The following is a 19551-nucleotide window of genomic DNA, read 5'->3' on the forward strand; positions in this document are numbered from 1 at the left end:
GCACTCTTGGGGAAGACATTCGTTATTCAGCTTACACCACTTTGCTAATATTTTATTGATGATTTTTATGTCTTTGTTCATGAGTGAAGTTAGTTTTTTATCTTCTTATAATATTTTTCTAATATTTTGGTATCAGGATTATACTGGCCTCTTAAAATACATTGGGGAATGTTCCTTCTTCTACTGTCTTCTGAAAGAATTTACATATGATTGTTAGAATTTCTTCTTTAAATATTTGATACATTTCACCAGTAGAACTCTTTGGATGTTAATATTCTTTGTAGGATTTTAAAATTAATTTAATATATATTGGCCAATATATAAAAGGCCAATATATAAATAAATAAATAAACTTTATGATTAAAGTACTCTTCTTCTAGATGTTTAAGGTATAAACTTAGATAATTGATAGTATAACTTTATTGTTTTCTTATATATGTGCCACAAAGCACTTCTTTAGTTACATTCAGCAAATTTTACACTGTGTTTTCATTATTACTGCTTTAAAAATATTTTCTAATTTCCATTGGCCTGTTTTCCCAATATTTGGGAGTTTTCTAGATATTTTATTTTTACTGATTTCTAATTTAATTATTTTGTGGTCAAAATTTCAATTTTTAAAATTAGTTGTAACTCATCTTACGTGTTTATTGTTTATCTTGGTAAATGTTCCACTGGCACCTTAAAGTATGTTTATTTTTAAGTTTTTGAGTGTGGCACTCTATAAATGCCAAATAGGTCAGCAATTATGTTTGAATATTTTTTCTATAAATTACTGAGGGGTATTAAAATCTCCAACCATGATTGTGAATTTTTCTCTTTCACCCTTAACTCTGTCTATATTTTGAGGCTCTTTTATGAAATGCATATACATTTAGAATTGCTGTATCATCTGTGCATTTTTCTATTTCACCCTTAATTCTATCTATATTTTGAAGCTCTTTTATGAAATGCATATACATTTAGGATTGCTATATCATCTTGATGGGTTGAATCTTTTATCATAATGAAATGGAACTCCTTATCTCAGTAATACTCCTTGCTTTAGAGTCTGCTTTGCCTAATTAATATAATTAGGTGAGCTTCCTTATACTTAATTTAATATGGTATTGTTTTCTATCATTTTATTTTTTATCTGCCTGTGACATTATATTTAAAATGTTTCAATTTTAGAGAGCATATATTTGTATCTTGTTCTGATATTTTCTGCCTTTTAAATAGATGTTTAATCCATTTACCTTTAATATAATTATTCATGTGGTTGGTTTCATTTTCTAGTTGCCCCTTCTGTACTATGTTCCTCTTCTTGCTTTTCTGACTTCTTTGAATTAATCAAATATTTTAAACATTTAGTTTTATTGCCTTTATTGATTTTAGTTTTATCTTTTGTGTAATTTTTTGGTCATTGATTTAGGGACTATAATCTGCATCCCTAATTTGTCACAGTCTACTGAGAATTTATATTATATGACTTAATAAAAAAATGTAAGAAATTTGTAAAAGTATGATTCCATTACCCTCCATACTTTGTGGTGTTGTATATTTTACATCTACATTTGTAATCTACTCCAGAGTATAATGTTGTTTTTATTTTCTTTAAATAGTTGCCTTTTATATATATTAACAAAAGAAAAATAATTATTTTTTATAATTATTAATACTTTATTTACCATTATCAATGTTGTTCACTTCTTCCTGTAGATTTGAGTTTCCTGTTTATTTTATTTTTTTTTAGGAGTTTGTTAGAGTTCATTTTGGAACTTTCAGTTTGATTCCATTGTTTTATATGTCTGTCCTTATGCCTGTGTCAAGCTGTTTTGAATACAATTGGGAAGTATGAACACTCCAACCTCATTCTTCTTTTTAAATTTTGGCTATTCAGAGCCCCTTACCCTTCTGTACGAATGTACCCATTTCCACAAAGAAGGTTTTGGAGATTTTCATTGGGATTGCATTGAATCTGTAAACCACTTTGGGTAGAATTGACATCTTAACAATATTTCATCTTCCAATCCATGAAGAGAGAATGTCCTTCCTTTTAAGTAGGTCTTCTTTGAGGTCCTTGAGCAGTATTTCATAGTTTTCCAGGGACAAATCCTTTACATTCTTAGATAAATTTATTCCAACATATTTGATTATTTTCATTGCTATTATTAGCAAACTTTTTAAAATTTCCTCTTAAAAATGTTTAGAAATACAAGTCATTTTAACCTGTTGATCTTGTATGGTGCTACTTTGCTGAATATGTTTACTAGCTCTAATAGCTTTGTTGTGGATTTTTCAGGATTTTCAATATATAGCATTTTGTCATTTGCAAATAGGCAAAGTTTTACTTCTTCCTTTCCAGTTTGAATGACTTTCATTTCTTTTTATTGCCTACTTGTTCTAGGTATAACTTCCAGTACAACGTTGAATGACAGTGGTGACTGTAGACATCCTTGTCTTGTTTCTTAGAGGGAAAGCTTTCAGTCTTTCTCTATTGAGTATGATATTAGCTGTGGGTTTTTCATATATGACCTTTGTCACGTTGAGGAAGTTTTCTCCTTCTCCTAGTTTTCTGAGTGTTTTTATCAAGAAAGGGAACTGGATTTTGTCAAATATCTTTTCTGCATCAATTGAGTTGATCAAGTGATTTTTTCTTTTGTTCTATTACTGTAGTGCCTTGTTGATGGTGTATAATTCTTTTAATGTACTGTTGGATTTGGTTTGCTAGTTGTTTTTTGGTTTCTTTGTTTTTGAGAATTTTTGTTCTATATTTATAAGGGAATTGGTCTATAATTTTCTTGTATCTTTTGTCTGACATAGGTATTAGGGTGATGTTGGCTTCATAGAATGAGTTAGGATGTATTCCTTTCTTTTCTATTTCTTCAATATATATGAGCAGTATTGGTGCTAATTATTTTAGGAATACAGTAAAATTCACCAGTGAGTTCATCTAGTCCTGGGATTTTTTTTCTTTGGGAGGTATTTGATTTCTGATCAACCTCTTTAATTTTTATTGGTTTGTTGACATCTTCTATTACTTTTTGAGTTTGTGTAGGTAGTTGAGTGTTTCTAGGAATTTGTCCATTTCCTATGTTATCTAATTTGTTGGTGTACTATTGTTCATAGTATCCTTTTATAATCCTTATTTTTTTTGTGGCGTCAGTAATAATGTTCCCCTTTCATATCTGATTTTAGTTTTGAGTCCTCTCTTTTCTTTGTCAGTCTTGCTAAAGGTTTCTCAATTTTATTGATCTTCGCAAAGAACCAACTTTTGGTTTTGCTTATTCTTGGTTTTTTTGTTTTGTTTTTTTACAGTTTTTTAATCCCCTCTTCCCCTTTGCAGCTTTTTGCGTGCTCTCTGCTCTCTCTATCCATTCGCTGTGCGTTCTTCTGTGTCTGTATATATTTTTTATTTATCCCTTCCGCCTTGCGGCTTGTTTTTTGCTGTCTGCTCTCTGTGTCCGTTCGCTATGCGCTCTTCTGCATTTTTGCTTGTCTCTCTTATCTCTGTTGTTGTGTCACCTTGCTGAGTAGGCTCTCCGCAGTGCTTGCAGGCTAGCGGCACTCTGTGGCACTTGTGGGCCAGGCAGCACCCCACGGGGCCTGGGCCGGCAGCTCTCTGCAGTGTTCAGGCTAGCCTGCCTTCACAAGGAGGCCCTAGGACATGAACCCAGGGCCTCCCATATGGTAGACTGGAGCCCAACTGATTGAGCCATAGCCGCTTCCCTCACTATTGGTTTTTTGTTGTTGTTGTTTTTCTGGTCTAATCTTATTTCCTTTGGGTTTAGTTTCCCCTTTTTTTAGATCCTCCAATTAATAAGGTTAGATCTCTGATGTGAGATCATCCTTTTTTTAATATAACCAATTAGAGCTATAAATTTCTCTCTCAACACTGCCTTTGTTGCATTCTATAAACTTTCTTATATTTTGTCTCTGTTTCATTCACCTAAAGCTATTTCCTAATTTCCCATGTGATTTTTTTTTTACTCATTTGTTGCTTAAGACTGTGTTCTTTCATTTCCACCTTATTTTAATTTTCCTTTTCTCCTTCTATTACTGATTTCTGTCATCATTCCATGGAGGTTGGACCAGATACATTATATGATTTCAATATTTTGCCCTAGAGAATGACCCATGTGAAATAGAGAAAAATGTATGTTTTGCTTCTCTTGTATGGATCATTATATATCTATGGTAGGTCTAGCTAGTTTGTACTATCATTCTAGTCTTCCATTTCCTTACTGATCTTTGTCTAGATGTAAGAAATATTGAAGTCTCCTATTAATGTACAAGTATATTTTTCCCTTCAAATCTGTCAACATTTGCTTCATATATTTTGAGGATCCTCTATTACATCTGCTTCCTGTATTTTGAGGATTCTCCATTTTATATATATATATAGTTGTTTTATCTTCTTGTTGACTTGACCCCTTTATATGTATATTGTTCTTCTTAACAGTTTTTGGCATATAAAGTCTATTTTATCTAACAGTAGCATAGCTACCTTAGCTTTTTTTTTGGTTTCTATTTGCATGGTATATTTTTTTCCTTTCTTTTCCTTTCAACTTACTTGTGTCTGAATGTGAGGTAAATCTCTTATAAACCAAATATAGCTGGGTCATGCCTTTTTAAATATATAATTGTGTCAATCTCTGACTTTTGATAAGAAAATTTAATCCTTTTAAAATGAAAATAACAGGATCTGCTCAATTTTTTGGTGTTTCTGTGGAGAGATGAGCCCTTGGAGCTACCTATTCTGCCATTTTCCCTGTTATTCCTGTACTTGGTTTTTTTTAATTAATAAACTTTATTTTATAGAGCAGTTTTAGGTATAGGTTGATCAGAAAGTACAGACAGTTCTCATATACACTCTCTCCCTTGTTAGTTTCCCTATTTTTAACATCTTACCTTAGTATAACATATTTGTTACAAATATGTGTTACAAATATGTGGGCCAATATTGATATATTATTAAAGAATATCCATAGTTTACATTAGAGTTTACTCTTTGTTTTGTACAATTCCATGGGTTTTTACAAATGCATAATGTCTTGTATCTACCATTACAGTATCGTACAGTAACACCTACCTAAAAATCCCGTCCTACATCTATTCATCCCTCTGATCCTTCCCAAACATCCGTATACCTGGAAACAACTGATTTTTTTTTACTGTTTTTATATTTTGACCTTTTCCACAATGTCATAAAGTTCAAATCATATTGTACAGTCTTTTCAGACTGCTTTCTTTCACTTAGCAATATACAGTTGTTTGCTCCGTGTCTTTTTTTTTTTGCTTGATTGCACATTTCTTTTTATTGCTGAACAATAATCAGAGTCTGTGAGTTTTTGAAAGTTGAAAATAATATATTTTAAAAGGCAATGTCTATGGAGAAATTTACTAAGTTCAGAATTTTTAAAAATTTGCCTATATTTTAAACTGGTTTTAAAACAAGATGGGAGACTTACTGGAATGGCTTATACTTTCTTTACTCTCAGTTGAAGTGCTAAAATTTTTTATTTGTTTTATATATCTGAAAATTTATAATATTCAGGTGTTTTTCTTTGCCTACCAATTTAGCCAAAGCCTTATAATTGAAAGTGTATATAAAGTAATTAAATTTTTGATAATCTGAAAACTTTCTTTCCTGATGGACAAAGAAAGCCTAGGTTTTGCACAAATACAGTCTCCTACCTGTTTGCAGCACATTCTTGTGACCTTGTCATCCAAATGCTTAAACATCATTGTAATAATCTCTCATGTCAATCCACTTTGAAAATTGGGAAAACTTATTTGTGGCTTTCTGTTTGCTCTTGTTCCTAATTTGTTTTAAATTTTCCTACCAATTTGTATTTTCTTAATATATTTTTCTCATAACTATTCTAAAGCACCTGGCTTGTGTTTATGCTGCTAAATATAAATAAGGAAGAAGAGATATAATGTTGATTGAGTGCCTACTATGTGCTGGAAAATTATACTGCATAATGCCCCCAGGAATTAAGTAATATCATCCTATTTTATGATAGAGAAACACAGATGCAGAAAACTGAGTTGGCCAGAGTTACACAAACTTGTAAGTAATTGAACTGAAATTCACACCCAGATCATGCTGCCTCTCAAAGTAATACTCTTTCTAGTACACCATTATTATCATGCTGCTTTTTGAGCAAATATTTCAACTATCATTTTGTGGGACATGAGTGGGTTAGGCTTCAAACCCTTCCTAACCATTTCATTGTTTTAATATCTTTTGCAAACTAAAGATAGTACTTACAAAAGAAGTGTGACCATATAAACAGTAAATCTGGAAGGGCTTTGTTTGGAATAATGGAATCAGAGTTTTAAGACTCAGAATCAGTAGGCATGTCAGAGAGCATGAGCATGTAAATGTAAATTGTTACAACTCCCAGTCCTTTCCCATAGTCTGTTCCCAGGATTGTGGCAGATGGGCTTCGGCCTATCAAGCAGGAGATCAGAGAATTCTTCTATGGAGAAGCTGAATGTCCTAGAAGGATAAATACCTTATTTTGTTGTACTCTAACAAAATGACCATGTGCCCACCAAGTTACCTTATAGTGAATCTACCAGTCAACAAGCCCTGCCCATACATACAAAATTTCCAAACTGGTTTTTGGTGCTTTTAAATATGTAGAGTCATGTATCAAACCTCTAAGGAAAACCTCTAACTGAAAGAGACCAATATGAGCTGAATAAAATAACTCAGAAGAAACAAAGACAATACAAGGAAAAAGAAAATGTGAAAATAATTAATTAGTTCCTTAGTTTTAATCAATTTTATTCTCAGAGAGATAATTAGAAGATATTGCAGTGAAGAAAGAAACAGAACATTATTATTTTAAGTAACAGAACAAAAAAAGATTTACTAGAAATTAATAATGATTTAGAAATTCAATAAACTTCATAATAAAAGGGTTAGGTAATAAAATTGAAGAAATCTCCTGGAGAATGGAACCAAAATACAGATGGAAAGAAAGGAAAAATACAAAATTATTGGGAAAGCAATTCAAGAAGTACAACATCCTTATAATAGAAGAGAGAAGGAAAAAAAGTAAGGAAGAAATTATCACAGACATTGAACATGAAATATTTTCTTAAAGGATTACAAAGGGAATACTAAATTCCCAGTGTAATGAAGTAATATATTATATCCTTATGAAATTTCAGAACATCAAAGATCCTAAAAGCTTACAGAAAGGGAGAAAATCACATTCAAATTATCTCAAATCAGCATTGCATTAGACTTCTCAGAGGAAGACTATGGAGGGAAGCAGATGTGGCTCAAGTAGTTGGGCACCCACCTCACATGGGCAGTCCCAGGTTCAGTTCCTGGTGCTTCTTAAAGAAGATGAGCAGGACAGCGGGCTGACACATTGAGCTGATGCAACAAGATGACACAATGTGATGACACACAATGAAGATACCAATGATGGGAAACACAGTGAGAACCACAACAAGCAGGAGTGGAGGTGACTCAAGCCATTGGGAGCCTCTCTCCCACATGGGAGTTCCTGGGTTTGGTTCCTGTTGCCTCCTAAAAAGAAGACAAGCACACAATAAGCAGACATAGAGAGCAGACAGTGAGTGCAAACAATGGGGGATGGGATAAATTTTAAAAATAAATCTTTAAAAAAAAAAACTCTGGAGCACTGCCTTTCATAACACTGAAGAAAAAAAATTCAAACCTAGAATTCTATGCCTAACCAAACTATCAGTTAAGAACAGAATTTAAAATATTTGGAGGGAAGTGGATGTGGCTCAAGTGATAGAGCTTCCGCCTACCATACGGGAGGACCTAGGTTTGATCCTCGGGGCCTCCTGGTAAAAAAGAAGAAGAGAAAGCGTGCCCTTGAGGCGAGCCAGTACCCACACGAGTGCCCCCATGGTGAACCAGTCCCTGCACAAGTGCCCACACAAGTGCCCACATGGTGAGCCTGTGTCCCACACAAGTGAGTCACACAGCAAGATGATGATGCATCAAAAGAGAGACAAGGGGAGAGTCAAGGCAAAGTGCAGCACCTCTCTGCCAATCAGAGGTCTCCAGGATTGAATCCTGGTAAATCCTAGAGGAGAGAAAATGAGAAGAGATGACAAGATAGACAGCAAAAACAGCAGGGCAGGAGAGTGGAAAGGGAGAAAATAAATCTTTAAAAAAATATATTTGGAGACATGGAAGATCTCAAAATAATTTGCCTCCTGTGTACCTTTTCTTAGAAGCTACTGGCAGGTGTGCTTCACCAAAATGATGAAGTAAATCAAGAAAGAGTAAGTAGTGTCTTACCCATAAAATTAGGAATAAAATATTAGAGAGTCAAAAAGAATTGAATGATAGTAAAGAGAAGCCCTGAAACAATAGCTATTCAATAGATCTAGGAAGCAAATTCATAGGAGTTAAAAACAAGAGAACAGAGGGCTTTAGAACAGATGTCTTTTCCAACTGTCCTCCCCCAAATGGAAACATGTTAGGGTCTTTTATCATTTTTGATAATAGTTTGATAGTTTTGTGGAGAAACATTAGTAATGTATGAGAATGAACAAACCAAGATTTAGAGAAATTTTCTTGCCTGAAGGTATAAAATTAGTGCCTCATGGACCTTGGATTCAAACCAAGGAAAGCAGACTCCAGTGTACATGCTTTATTCACAATATTATATATAAATAGCTATAATACAAGATGGGAAAAGAGTAGTGCCGGGATGTACAGTTTACAAAGCACTTTTTCATATTTTAATTATAAAGTCCTTTGAAAGGACTTTATGATGGAGAGGTAGCATGTATCAAGTAAATGGAGAATAGAATATTTTCCAGTACTAACAATCATGGTAGAATTGGGGTGGACACTAGTAACTTTTCAAAATTCACTGTGAACCTTTTATGTTATTGGTAGGGTTTGGGAAGCAAATACAAATAACATTTTCATAACCAGTGATTTAATGGCTGAATCACAACCTCTGATCTGGATCATTGCCTTGACTTCAAGCTTTTATGTGAGTGACAGATGTATCAAACTGATTTGAGCACTGTGAATGCGAAATCTATGAGCCAAAATGATTTTCCATCAGAGATTGAACAATGTTAGATAACCATTTTTCAGGTGATCGGGTATTTTCTCTCTTTAGCTGCCACTTTTATTTTAACTATTTTAATTGGAAACATTCTCAAGTGAATAGAGTATCTTTCTTCCTTCTTAAGCAGAGTAGAAGAGCATATATTACACTTTGATGTTTTTCCTTAGTGTTTGTATTCTTCTCTTTGTGGAATATCAAATTGATAATGTTATAGAACTTTAAAAAAAAATACATTTCACTATATTGCACTGTTAACTCAAATAGAGCCACATCTCAAAACTTTTTTAGCTTTCTTTTTTTTTAATTAGGTTTTTCTGCTAGGATTAGCATTTTGAGTACAGAAATCTGACTTTTTTGTGTAACCATGGAGGTAACAAGCTATGAATTTGGCAAAAATCACTAATAGTGGATAAAAGAATGCTTAAACGAGTAACTGGCTTTCCAGGCCTGCGTGCAATCCTCTAAATCTAAATATATTGTGAAATGGCCAAAGATGCTCTATAACCCTTTCATAACTGAAGTCATTCTACTCATGATAACACACACAGTTAACACAAAAAGTCACATAGTTTCCTTATGTCTTAGTTTCCTCATCTTCAGTAGAAATGGAGATTACTTAAAGTCATATTTACTTTCCAAAAAAAGGTCACTCATAAAAAAAAAAATAGATATTCTTCCTTTGCACTTTAAAACAATATGTTTTTTTCATTGCTTATCTGAGTGAAAATACTTAACCTTTCTTAAAACATAAAAGAATGTCTGCCAATTGCTGATGTTAGGAATATTTTAAAAAAGAAAGCCTCGTCAGTGCTAACTTCCTTCATCCCCATCAACTTATTGGACTTCTCTTGTCTTTAATCTCTCCACTTTTCCCTGGATAACTCCCCCTCACAGGAATGTTAGCCTCCAGATGAGCTACCATCCCATCAAAAGATACAAACAACTGGGAAGCGGCTGTGGCTCAGTCAGTTGGGCTCCTGTCTACCATGTGGGAAGCCCTGGGTTCACATCCCGGGGCCTCCTTGTGAAGGCAGACTAGCCCACATGCTGCGGAGAGCTACCAGCCTGCAAGCATCATGGAGAGCCAACTCAGCAAGGTGATGCAACTAAAAGGGAGACAAGCGAAAAAAAAATAAAAGAAAACACAGAAGAGCGTGCATAAAATGGACACAGAAAGCAGAGAGCAAGCAAAAAGCTGCAAGGGGGCAGGGAATAAAAAATTCAATAAAAATTTTTAAAAAGATACAAACAGTTAATTGGTATTGTAATGCTTTCCTCTGAATATTATTGCTATATCAAAGATGCTTACATTTCAAGTCTGAGAGGGAAAAGGAAATCTTCAATGAAAATTTGTGGTTATTTTTATTAAGAGCACTTCATCTCTCTCCAAATGAAACCCTACTTAAAGCTTTCTGCACTGCACACAAGGAATTATTTAAAAAACAGGGAGAAATGCTGAAATGAGAGTTGGATTAATTTGCCCTGATGAGGTACCAGAGCCAGGGATTGTACCCGGGACCTCATATGTCGAAGCCAGCACTCAACCATTGAGCCACATAGGCTCCTCTGAGTTGGTTTTTGCGATTGTTTGCTGGTTGTTTGTTTTTGCATTTAGAAGGGACCAGGGACCAAACTGAGACCTCCAGTGTGGGAAGCAGGTGCTCAATAGCTTGAGCCACATCTGCTGATTCTTTTTCATCTTCTCTAAAATAGAAATGAAACTTTTACTAGACTTTACTAGAAGTCATGATGAGTCATCTTCTGAAACTTTCCTGCCCATTCCAAAATTCCAATCATCCCAACCTCTTTGTAATTATCAGGGTAAATAAGTTTTATATAGGGAGATGTGTTATATTCCATGATGTTTAACTAATGATGTCCTGAAATACAAACACACAGAAACATATACACGTGTATGTATATATGAGTAGATAGTAATATCAAATAAAAATATACACATACAAATGTGTGTATTTACATATATAGATAGATAGTATCATTCCAGTCATAAATATGCTTTTTAATATCTACATGGCATCTTTTCTAATTAATCATCTTAATCATATGCTTTTTGGTTATATGCATTTAGGAAAAGATTGTGTTTTTATATATATATAGCAATTCTAATTCTGTACATTTACTTCTTTTACTTTTTCAACTTTTCTGTCTAGAAATTGACATTGAACGCTGTGTACGAGAATCAATCAACCTGTTTTGTTGGACTCCTAAAAGTGCTACATATAGACAGCATGCACAGCCTCCAAAGCCAACTTCTGACAGCAGTGGAGTCCGAAGTTCAACATGTTATTCCTCTTCTGAGGGTCCAGATCCTCCAAAGACAGATTTGGTATGTATTAGCAAATTTAGGTTACAAATTTAGAAGAAAATGGATGTTAAAATTAATATACCCTAGTGTCATTACTTCTGCTTAATAATATTATCTTTTATACTTTTATGCCCTTCTTAACATAGTTATTTTCAATATCATCGTAGTCATATATTTTTCAGAAAACCTTTATGTCTATTTGGGTATATAATTAGAACAATTATTTTTACATACTGGTCCAGGTTATGCAATCGTAGTATCAGCCTGTTATAAAATGAAAGAATTACAGAAACAAAAGAGTAATTATAAAAACAGAAAAAGAGTTGTTAAAACTATAAGAATATGCCATTACTTGTTCTACTTTGGTCAAAGAAACAGCATTTTGAAAAACAATGCAGCTCAGATTTTCTACAATATGTATTCTTAGTAAATGCAACGGCTTTGTAGGTCAACCACATTTTCAGTTATAATAATTCATGTGTTTCAACTTTCCTAAATTACCAAAAATATGTTTTTCCCATGAAATTGAATTAAAATTAATATGTATATAGAGTTTTTGAGATCCCTTAATAAACTTAGTAAGATACATTTTCATTTATACAAAATAAATGTTTTAATGATGTTAATTTTTTTTCATTTTTTATTTCATGTATGTTAAGCAATAGATTTTGTGATTAGGTATATTTTGCAATTATATGTTCTTTTAAATTTCCCAATTCCCCTTGGTACTTTCTGTAATTGTTTCATGTTTCCAAGTATTTGAGTATATCCATGTTTTAACATTTTCTTAACACCACAAATTATGTTTATTGGAGACACTTAGGAACATGATTCTGCTCATGGTTGACTACAAAGCAATTTTAGCAATCATAGTCTCTGCCTCCAGAAATACAGACGATAAAGAAGAAAAGAGCTGTATGAATTTATATGTGAAAAATTATAAGAATTTATAAAATGTCTTGTGAGATAAGACAAGAATATGAATCTATACTAGAAAATAAATATTTGCATTGTAGTTGTCAAAAAAATTGAATAAGTTTCTCTAAGAGAAAGTAAGTTCTCAAATACTAAAGTATTCCTGCAGAAGATATTACTACCATGTAACAGATTTTGGTAAAAGAACTCACTTATCCACTAAAGGTTGTTTTAGATGGCCATATGATAGCTTGAAGCCTTAAAATGCAACAATTCTAAATAAAAAATCATTTCATAGTTTTCTTTTTTGCAAATTTTGAATTGTATCCTCTTCTCAGAAGAAAAGTTCCCATGGTGTCCCATCTTCATAGTTGAGACTTCCTTTGGTGATGGCAAATAATGAAGGGGGAGTAAATAAGCATAGAAAGTAATAAGGCAGAATTGGAAGTTTGAAAAATTGAGTGAAAATAAGAGAATAAGAAAATTAAGAATTATTGACTATTTGGTGTATGACTGGAAATATACTCTATTTTTAAAATATAGATATGTAATTTAATCCTCACAAGAAACTAAGTATAATCAAAATTACTTTATAAAGATATTTATTCTTTTTTTATAATGGGAGCATAAACTGAAGCCCACAATGAGATTGATAACTTACATAGCTAGTAAAGTCAAAATTGAAATTCAGGTCTATATAACATTACAGTATGTGCTCTTATTTTTCAAATTGAGGTATAATTCACTTACCATAATTTCACTCTTTTAAAGTATACAATTAAGTAGATTTTTTTAACTCTTTATTGTAGTAACATGCATACAACTCAGAATTTCCCATTTTAACCATTTCAGATGTACAATTCAGCATTATTAATTGTATTCACAATATTATGCATCCATCATCAACATCTATTAACAAAACTTTTTCATCATCTCAAACAGAAACTCTTGCACAGTATGCAATAACTTCTCATTTTCCCAATAGTCCCATACCCTTGGTACCCACCTGAAATCTACTTGCTGTCTCTATGAATTTGCTTATTCTAAGTATTTCATATAAGAGAGATCATACAATACTTGTCCTATTTTGTCTGACTTATTTTATTCAACATGATGTCTTTAAGGTTCATGTTATAGCATGTATCAGAGCTTCATTATTTTTTAATGACTGAATTCTTTTGTGTGTGTGTGTATATCCATATATTGTTTATCCATTCATCTATTGATAGACACTTGGTTTGCTTCCACCTTTTGGTGATTGTGAATAATCCTGCAATGAACAGTGTGTGCAAATACTTGTTTGAGTATTTACACCATCCTTGCTGGTGTAAAGTGGTATCTCATTGTGGTGTTCAGTTGCATTTCGTTGATGACCAATGATGTTGAGCATCTTTTTCTATGCTTATTGGCATTTGTGTATCTTTTTTGAGAAATATCTCTTCAAGTTTTTTGCTCATTTTTAGTTGGGTTGTTTGCCTCTTTGTTGTTAAGTTGTAACAGTTCTCTATATATTCTGGATATTAACACCTCAACAGATAAATGGTTAACAATTATTTTCTCGCATTCTGTAAGTTGTCTTTTCACTTTCTTCATAATATCCTTTGAAGTACAAAAGTTTTAATTTTGATGAAGTACATTTTATTTAATTTTGCTCTTGCTCCTCATTCTTTTGGTGACATGCCTAAAAAATTATTGCCAAGGTCATGAAGGTTTTCCCTATTTTCTTCTAAGGTGTTTTATGTTTTTAGCTCTTACGTTTCGTTTCCTAATCCAGTCAAAGTTAATTCTTGAATATAGTATGATGTTGGGGCTTAACTTCATTCTTTTGCATGTGGACATACAGTTTTCACAGTGCCATTTGTTGAAGAGACCAGTCTTTCCCAGTTTACTTGGCACACTTGTTGAAAATCAGTTGGCAGTAGGTGTTCAATTCAGTAGGTTTTAGTATATTCACAGAGTTGTGTAACTATCACCACTGTCTAATTTCAGAATATTTTCATCAATTAAAAAAAAAAAAACTGTACCATTTGCAGTCATTCCCCATTCTTCCCTCCCACAACCCCTTATAAATACTTTCTACAGATTTGTTTATTCTAGGCATTCGTATAAATGGAATCATATACTACATGACATTTTGTGACTGTTTTCTTTCACTTAGCATAATGTTTTCAAGATTCATTCATGTTGTAGGATATATCAATATGTCGTTCATTTTTATGGCTGAATTATATTCCATTGTGTGCATATACCATGTTTGTTCATCCATTATCAGTTAATAGACTTTTGGCTTCTTTCTGTTTTTTTGAGCTACTGTGGATAATGCTGTTATAAACATTTCTGTACAGGTTTTTTGGTGGATATATATTTTGATTTTTCTTGGATATATACCAAGGGTTGACATTGCTGAGTCATACAGTGACTCCATGTCTAACTTTGTGAGGGCCCAACTGTTTCACACAGCAGCTGCACCATTTTACATTCTCACAAGCCAGTAGGAAAGTTCCAAATTTTCCACATCTTCCGTAACTCTTGTTATTGTCCATCTTTTTTAGTTATAGCCATTCTAGTAAGAGTGAAGTAGTGTTTCATTATGGGGGTTCCTTACCCCTTTTTAACTTTTTAATGTTGATATACTTTCATACTTACAGGTCAATTGCAAAAATAATACAAACCCCTTACAGAGAACTTTGACATATCATTCTACCTTTCCATCTATCTATCAATCTGTCTCTCCATATCTGCCTATCAATCAATTTTCTGAACACTTTGGTGTAGATTGTATACATCATGCTCCATAAACATTTAATTCTGCCTTGTGCTTTTCCTAAGAACAAGCTTATTATTCAGTGGAATTAACTGCATTCACAATGTTGGAGACTCTCACCAAATCTTCCTTTAGTAAAATTTTCCTGTCTCCTGAAACTGAAGCCCTAAATCCATTATGCATTAATTACCCATTCCCTTTGTCTCCCACACATGGCAACCTATACTCTCCTTTCTGTCTCTATGAGTTTGCATATTCTCCATTATTTTCTTTGGATTTACCACAGTGCATCCTAAAAATATAATAATCTCATTCACTTTGATACCGACTTAATTTCAATAGTATATACTATCGTATAGTATAAACTTCTGTCCCCCCAACTTTATGTAGTTCTTTTTTTTTTTTTTTTTTTTTAATTTTTTTATTTTTTATTGACTTTGTAATAATATTACATTAAAAATATATATGTGAGGTCCCATTCAACCCCACCCCCCCCACCCCCCCTCTCCCCCCCCCCCAACAACACTCGTTCCCATCATCATGACACATCCATTGGATTTGGTAAGTACATCTTTGGGCACCTCTGCACCTCATATACATTGGTTCACATCATGGCCCATACTCTCCTCTATTCCATCATGTAGGCCCTGTGAGGATTTACAATGTCCGGTGATTACCTCTGAAGCACCATCCAGGGCAGCTCCATGTCCCGAAGACGCCTCCACCTCTCATCTCTTCCTGCCTTTCCCCATACCCTTTGTCCATTATGTCCACTTTTCCCAATCCAATGCCACCTCTTCTATGTGGACACTGGATTGGTTGTGTCCATTGCACCTTTATGTCAAGAGGAGGCTCAGATTCCACCTGGATGCTGGATGCAATCCTCCCATTTTCAGTTGTAATCACTCTAGGCTCCATGGTGTGGTGGTTGTCCTTCTTCACCTCCATCTTAGCTGAGTGTGGTAAGTCCAATAAATCAGATTGTAGGTGCTGGAGTCTGTTGAGGCTCAGGATCTGGCTATCACATTGTCAGTCCAGAGATTCAAATCCCCTAAATATATCTTAAACCCCAACATTAACTGCACCTCCAGCACATTAGCATGAAAGTCTTATGAAGGGAGATCCCATCTGAGTCCAGATTCATCACACATAAACACCATTTCCAAAGAGGGGCCATCTGCCCTGGCAGTTAACCCCATCGGCCATGACCATAACTCCCATGGGTCTCTTCAGCCCTCAAAGGAACCAATATCTGGGGGTTGAATCTGCTTTATCTGTCTCTCTGACTCTGCTCAGTTGTGCATGAGGGCAAACCTTCTGCCAGCCTCCAGACTCTTTTTTAGAAACTCGTAGCCATATAAACTCATTTCTCCTTTCCATTTCCCCCTTACTTTAGGTCAAACAGCATTTTAAAGTCATGGTATTTTATGTAGACATGGATATTCTGCTGATCCGCATTGAACCTTCCGTATAAGGTCATTTTCCAGTTGCATCATCAGTTGGTAGTTGATAGTGGTCCCTCGTTGCCAGGGAGGCTCATCCCCGGGTGTCATTTATGTAGTTCTTGTCACAAATTCATGTGACATAAATTATGCTCACTAATTATGAGTCCACAAATGCTGATTTATCATTACATTCATGCCTTTTAGATCCTATAGGAAGCAAAAAGTGAAGTTACAAACCAAAAATAAAATAATACTGACATTGTATTTTTCCCATGTTGTTACTTTCACTGAAGATCTTTATTTCTTCATGTGGCTTTGATCTATTATCTTTTGTCCCTTTCTTTCAACCAAGCATCTTTTGTATACCATTCTAGTGGTGATGAACTCACTCATCTTTTATCTGTGAATATCCTAATCTCTCTGAATTTTTGAAAGACAGTTTTTCCTTATATAGAACTCTTGCTTGAACATTTTTTGCTTTCAGCACTTTAAATATATCATCCCACTGCCTTCTTGCATCTCTGGTTCCCAGTGAGAAATCAGTATTTAATCTTTTGATGCTTCCTTGTCTGTAATACATTGTTCCTTTCTTGCAGCTTTCAGAATTTTCTCTTTATCTTTGGCATTGGACAGTCTGATTATAATATGACACAGGATAGGTTTATCCTGTTTGGAGTTTGTTGAACTTCTCGAATGTGTATATTCATGTCTTTCATTAAATTTGGGAAGTTTTCAACCATTATTTCTTTGAATGCATTTTCTGTCCCTTAATTTCTACTCTATCAGGGACTTCCAGGTTCCTCAGGCTCTGATCACTTTTATTCATTCTTTCTGCTTTCTGTTCTCAGGCAAGATGATTTAAATTCACTTATCTTCAGATTCACTGATTCTTCTCCCAGCAACCATCCACTGCTGAACCCCTCTAGAGAATTTTTTGTTTCTGTTAATGTGGTCTTCAACTCTTTGGGGTTCCATCCCATAATTTCCAACTCTCTACTTATATTCTCTTTGTGTTCATTTATTGTTTACCTCATTTCCTTTCTGCTTTGTACACGTTTTCCCTAAGTTCTTTAAGCATATTTATGACCATTTTTTTAAAGATTTATTTTATTTATTTATACCCCTCCCTCATTGTTTGCGATAACTATCTGCTCTCTGTGTCCAGTTGCTGTGTGCTCTCTGTGCTTGTCTTCTCTTTAGGAGGCTGAACCTGGTACTTTCCATGTGGAAGAGAGGCACTCAATCACCTGAGCCACCTCAGCCCCCTGGTTTGTTGTGTCTGTCATTGTCTCTCCTCTATGTGTCTCTTTTGTGGCATCATATTGTTGCATCAGCTCACTGTGCCTGCCCACTGTGCCAGCTTGTCTTCTCCAGGAAGCACCAGGAACTGAACCCAGGACATTCCATGTGGTAGGCAGAAGCCTAATTGCATAAGCCACATCCGCTACCCTTATGGCCATTTTTTAAAATTCTTTATCTGGTATCTTTCCACATCTGATCCTCCTCATTGATGTATTCTAATACTTTAATCTTCTCTTTTGTCTGGGTCATCACTTCATGGTTTTTTGTACATTTTGTAATCTTGTGTTGACATCTGAACATTTTGATATTTTAGTGGGTTATTGCTAAAATTTAGACTCTGAAGCATCTGTTCCTTAAATTTATATCCAGTTAGTGTTATGACAGAGCTTTCCTTGGTTGTCAGGAGCTAACAAAAACAAAAAAGGAAATAAATACCTTTCTTAGTCTTTGAAAATTGACCTATGTTAGTATTCTCCTTCAAAGCTTATCCATACTATGAGTATAGAAAATAGCTTGAGACTAAACACAGCAGTCTTCGTGATCCTTTCTGTGCATGTGTCATGTCTTGAGCATGTGTGAACAACTCTATGATTTTCCCGTTTTACATTGATATTAGTGTCCCTCTTTTCAGGGAATAATTTCCTCTCAAGTCTCCTGCAGCCCTAGGCAGCCACAATTTGCTTTCTTTACCACAGCATTCTGTAGGAAAGCTTTGTGAGCCACTTTCTACACACAGGGCAAGTTCTCAAATGGTGAACCTGTGACAAGTGTCCTGGTTCAGTCCCTCAGCATGCCATTATACAAATTAGGCCTGAAATACATGCTCCTAGTATGTGCACAGGTGTTACCAAACTGGGGCTAGAGAACCATACTAGGATTTTGGGCTGCCTCTGCACTAAGCCAGTGAGGGGGTGGTAGAAAAGCCAACCAAGGAACCATGAGATCCTTCCACTTTTAAGTTGCATTTTTCTTGATTCAGTGTTCTTCACCCTCCTACTGAAATCCTCTGATTTTATTCTGGAGCTTTGAGAAAGATATTTCTGCCAGTTCTTGCTGGATATCAAGGCTTCTGTGGGGGGGAGAGAGCTCTGAAGCTTTATTGTAGTTTTGATTAGCATTTCCCTAATGATGTTCCATGCCTATTCATGTGTTCATTGACCATTTCTAGATATTCTTTTGAAAAATGTCTATTCAAATCCTTTTCCCACTGTATTAGTCAGCCAAAAGGGGTGCTGATATCTGTTGGCGTTTATAAAGGGTATTTATTTAGGATAGAGGCTTAGAGTTACAAGGCCCTAAAGAGTCCAACGCAAGGTACCATAAGAGGTACTTGCTTACCAAATGTCTTTTGTCACAAGTTGAAACAAGATGGTGGGCAATGTCTACAAGGGTTCTGCCTTCCTCTTCCTCTTAAGGCTCTATGGGCCCAGCTTCTTCCAAACTCAGCTGTAGGCTGACATAGGGCTCATCTCTCTTCCCAGGGCTTTTTTCCTTCTGGGTTCAACTGCTCTGGTTTCTTCACAAGGTCAACTGTAAACTATTAAGTGAATGGCTCATTACTCTTGCCAGGGTGAGTCCATGGAGCTGTCCTTCTTCCTCTGTGTATCTTCTCTTTTTTTGCATATCTGCTTCCATGTCCTTGATTGAGCATCTGTTTATATAGCCCACCAAGGGGGTAGGGACTCAAACTGAGTTGCTTTAATGACATGGTCAAATCAAAGCCCTAAT

General features: G+C 34.6%; 1 protein-coding gene across 7 annotated transcripts in view; it reads left to right on the top strand.

The window, feature by feature from the left end:
- The window catches only part of TBCK (TBC1 domain containing kinase), a 445069-nt gene that overhangs the window by 202116 nt on the left and 223402 nt on the right, over positions 1-19551 (top strand). For all 7 annotated transcript variants that reach the window (XM_058294468.2, XM_071215231.1, XM_058294462.2 and 4 more), the window contains exon 23: positions 11243-11418. In XM_058294468.2, coding sequence (XP_058150451.1) covers positions 11243-11418 — 176 coding nt within the window. The remainder of the gene's footprint in view (positions 1-11242; positions 11419-19551) is intronic.

Source organism: Dasypus novemcinctus, chromosome 1, assembly GCF_030445035.2.
Source record: "Dasypus novemcinctus isolate mDasNov1 chromosome 1, mDasNov1.1.hap2, whole genome shotgun sequence".
NCBI classification, from domain to species: domain Eukaryota; kingdom Metazoa; phylum Chordata; class Mammalia; order Cingulata; family Dasypodidae; genus Dasypus; species Dasypus novemcinctus.